General features: G+C 47.4%; 1 protein-coding gene across 1 annotated transcript; it reads left to right on the top strand.

Moving 5' to 3' along the window:
• Window positions 1-3,232: 3,232 nt before the first annotated feature.
• LOC306941143 (kelch domain-containing protein 3-like) lies at window positions 3,233-4,297 on the top strand (the record flags this gene model as incomplete). Its single annotated transcript, XM_079526456.1, has 1 exon — window positions 3,233-4,297. The coding sequence occupies one exon, from the start codon at window positions 3,233-3,235 to the stop codon at window positions 4,295-4,297; it is 1,065 nt and encodes a 354-aa protein (XP_079382582.1).
• Window positions 4,298-4,540: the final 243 nt, after the last annotated feature.

Raw genomic sequence — 4,540 nt, 5'->3', positions numbered from 1 at the left:
GATCCTGGGCTCTACACACCCTCCGCCAACCTAGTCCCCATATATGGGGGACATGGGGAGAGCAACGGACTTGAACTCATGCTTCCTTCATGCCTGAGTGTCCAAGTTGCTCCTTTACACCTGACAGGGGGGAGTTTCCCTGGTTGGACGTAGCGCGTGGAAGGAACACATTATTCCAACCAGTTCCTTTCCCCTCCATCAGGAGCCCCGGCTGGCCAGGGGGAGGCGGTTTAGAGACCAGGATTACTGCATGTTTTTGTGAGGGTACCTACCCTAGGGGACACGGGGAGAACATGCAAACTCCACACAGAAAGGCCCTTTCGCCAACCCCGCCTCGGGTATGGGCACTGATGACGCGGAGGAGGAAACACGCCGCCAGCACCCACAGCGCCCCGAGCGGGAATTGAACCCAGGACCTTCTAGCTGTGAGGCGACAGCACTACCAACTGTGCCACCGTGCCCCTGTTCTGATGTCGCTCCACATGCACAGGCACTGTGTGAACTCAAGTGAACACGTTTGGATGTATTGGTGTGTTTCTTCATCCGATTCTCTTTTGCCAGCTGTCTGCAAAAGCTCTGAGAAGGATGGAGGATTGTCTTTCTTCTTATCAAGTAAGTTGGTTATGACTGGGTTCTCCAGGCAGCCACGACAGAATTGTCGGATGAGATGTTTCTCTGCTTCACTAGGTTGGATTCCACCCCTCTTCAGCACAGAGTTCAAGGTGAGCTGTAATCGCTGTAGATAAGCAGAGTATTTTTCATCTTGAGCTTGGTAAGTAGTTAAGTACTGAGCAAAAAGCTCCTCCATCCTGGACAGTGACAAAGCCTGCATCAAGGACCTGCAAGTAAGTTGTGGGTCGAGCATCAACTCCTAGACCTTTAACCACATCAGCTGCAGGAGACAGCAAGCTGTCAAGGATTCGCCTGGTGACGTGCAAGGCAGACAGGCTAGGATCAGCAAGCAACAGTTCAGTTTGTGAGCGCCATGTTTCATAGTCAGTTTCATTATTGGGTTTGGGACAGTTCCCAGAGAAAGTACGCAGTCTGAGTGGGGACAATGAATGAGAACTCTGAGAAGTCTTCTTTCTTCAAAATATGTTCCACCACAACTTTTTGTATGTCAGGGGGGTTTAAATCAGCTCCTGATAGAGACACGGTCCTTGTGACATGTCTAGTCTTTCCATTTGAGGATGGTGGCTCACCACCTTCCTGCTTGAACACAGGTGACTCCCATTCACCCTCACTGGGTTTTTTCAGTTCTTTACTCATGTGACTGAGCATGTCTTATAAGCAAAACCTCAAAACTCCTGCCATTAGAGGTGGCTATTTCTGAGATTTGTTTGAGATAGTTCTCAGTGTGTATACCTCCAACAGTAGCAGCATACTCCTTTGCAAGTGAGTTGATATGATAAACAACTCCTTCATCATCATCATTGTGCACTAGTGGCAACAGTGGCTCGAATGCTGCTATAGCAGAGTCATCTTTAAACTCAACGACCAGGTTTTTGTAATCAGTGCTGAGAGGATCATCAACTGGAATTACTTTTTCAATGGCCCCATATTTCTTTAAACATTCAACCAGTTTTTTGTCTGTCTCTGCTGTGTTCTTGTCACCTTTGACAAGAACAGACTGTCAATTTAACCCCTGATTGTTCAATGAAATCCATCATGACATGAAAATATTCAGAAAACAAACTTCAATGGTTTTCACATGTATCCTGGCTGGCTCACCACAGTGTAGCAAGTGGCGCAAATGGATAACTAATGAAGGTTGGTATAAGGTAAATTAATTGACTGCGCATGAACCAGAGTACCAGATTTGAAAGGAGCTCAATGTGTAAGTGAAAACCAAAGCAATAAGGAGGCAGAAACTGGAGTTAAAGGTTAACTGAAATATTATTAAATTAAAAAAACAGAACTTAAACAACTTTGAACATTTATAGAAAATAAAAAACACAAAATGGGGGCCCCTTTAAAGGTGGTGACTTTGAGAGTCCCTGTTCAGTTCCCATGTTTCTAAGGGGATTCAGTCTCTCTCTCCAGTGTGGATAAACCAGTTTACCACATTTGTGGAGGGAAGGGGGGCGTCGAGATCCTGGTCGGCTCGCCAGGTCCAGGTACCAGCCGGTACCAGAACCATCCAAAGGGAATTCCTTTCAAGGACACAAAGACCTGACCGATGAGTAACAAGGATCTAGCACAGTAGTGTAGACCAGGGGTTCTCAACCCGTGGGTCGCGACCCCTCGGGAGGTCGCCAAATTATTTTAGGGGGTCCCCAAATAATTTTTCCAAAAAAAAAAAAGATTTATTTTTAAATTTTATTTTCACTTTTTTTCAAAATAGCAGACCTACAAGCTCGTAGCGCGCCACCGAGTGGCGCGCTATGAGCTTGTAGATCTGCTATTTTTCAATAGCTAAATTATAACAATGCTTAAAACACCAAAAGGGGTTCCCGCCCAAAATGGTTTAAGGTTATTGTAGCAGTCAATTTATATTGGGGGTCGGGAGGGGGCGGGGCGGGTGTCCCGAGACATTGCCAAAGCATTTCCGGGGGTCCCCGGCCAAAAACGTTGAGAACCCCTGGTGTAGACTAGAGGAACCTGCTGCTGCCATGCCAAACAATTCGGCCATCTTGAATGGAGGTGGGAGTGGGGAGTGTAGGAACTGATGTCATTTTTATACTGCTGTGATTGACAGTTTGACATGGGATGCCATTTTTGCGTTGCCAGGTTGGCTGGGTTACACTTAAATTTAATCTTTAATTAAATGGATGCGATGACAACAAGTCCGTTACACACGCGTGATTTAAGGATCTACAAGTGTTGGTGGAATGATGGCCATAGCAAGCCTACGTCATGACATCACGTCATTGAGGATTTCATTGAGGATTTCATTATGTCCTGTACTGCAGTGGTCAAATATGGACCCATGTGACATCGTACGACATGTGACGTTCCCCCCGCAATCCAAATATGGACATGTAGCCTACACCAAGGCCAGACTAGTATCAAAATCAAATCAATAGACTAGAATGATCAGAACTTGCCAAAAGAAAAGCTATATTTGAAATCACAGATACAAATCTGTTTCGATCATATCCTTGGATAGTGCATGCCCTTGTTTCCACACACTCACACACACACACACACACACACACACACACACGCACACACACACACTCGAGTGTCGATCATATAGAGCTGTAGACCAGACTCCATTCCATCGTACAGAATGTTGCGCTGGACACTTCATCAGGACGGAGGAGGGAAGACGATCCGCGCCGTAGTCGCAGTGGAGGACCAGGTGTACTGCTTCGGAGGCCAGTCCTACAGTGGGCACAGGTACCAGATGAACGTCCACGTCTTCAGCCTGGTGTCTTTGTGCTGGAGGATGTTATGTCCCACCGAGATTCCCGCCGCGGGTCGCGGATACACGGCCGTGCTGATAGAACACGTGATCTACGTGTGGGGAGGACGCCAGCGCAGGCTTTACGCCTTCCACGTCGACACCCACCGTTGGTTAAAGAACGAGGTCTCCGGGACCGTTCCGTACGGGAGGTACTACCACACGGCCTGCGTCTTGGGGAAGGTCATGTACATCCACGGGGGATGGACCCGGAGGACTGGATGGATTGATCACATTCACAAGTTGGACACCAGCACAATGGTCTGGTCTTTCATTAATGCCAGTGGAACTTACCCTCCTCATTTGATGTGTCCTCCTCACTCCGCCACCATCATCGGGACAAAGATTTATGTATGTGGGAGCGATTATGTAGACGACGTCAAAGTGTTTGACACAGAGACCGAGCGATGGCTGGTCAGGCAGAAGAGGAGGCCGAAGACGATTCACAGTTTCTGGCCTCGTCGTTTAGCCTTTGCCCACAATGGAGAGCTGTACACGTTAAGTGGTCACGACGGTTACCAGCCTGAGCGTTGTTATCTGAGGAAATTCTGCCCAGAGACCTTCTCCTGGAAGAAGGCCAGAAAAGGAAAAGGCCTGTCCTCAATGACTATGAGCTACTGTTGCAGGGTTGGAGATCGTGTCATATTCTTTGGAGGAGAAAACAACCCCGATAAACTGCACATATTGGACTTGAGTCCTAGTCTTAAGACATTATGTAAACTAGCGGTTATTCAGTACGATCTGGAGCAGCCTGGACTCCCGCACAACATCAGGTGGGAACTGGCAGCCATGACAACCAACGACAACGCCACACAACAAGAGCAGAGAACAAGCTCCAGCCCAGGGAACAAAAGAAAGAGAGAAGACCAGCAGTGTCTGTGTCTGTGTTGATATAACTGATCGTGTGTCATCACAGATGAAACGACGTGTTCTGAACAAGATAATAGAGACCAGGAGTAAGATTCACACAAGGCTAGTGTTGATGGAGACACAGAGCTCATTGCCTTCCCATTGGATCTGGTCGAGCTGGATAGCTAGTCTGTGTGATGCTCACATCCATAGGCGGATCTAGAAATTAAAGGGGCATTCCACTCATTTTCAACATTTTACTATGTCATTAATATATACCTTAGA

This window comes from Electrona antarctica, assembly GCF_951216825.1.
Source record: "Electrona antarctica genome assembly, chromosome: 17".
Taxonomy (NCBI): Eukaryota; Metazoa; Chordata; class Actinopteri; order Myctophiformes; family Myctophidae; genus Electrona; species Electrona antarctica.
This window is presented reverse-complemented; position numbering and strand designations above follow the sequence as displayed.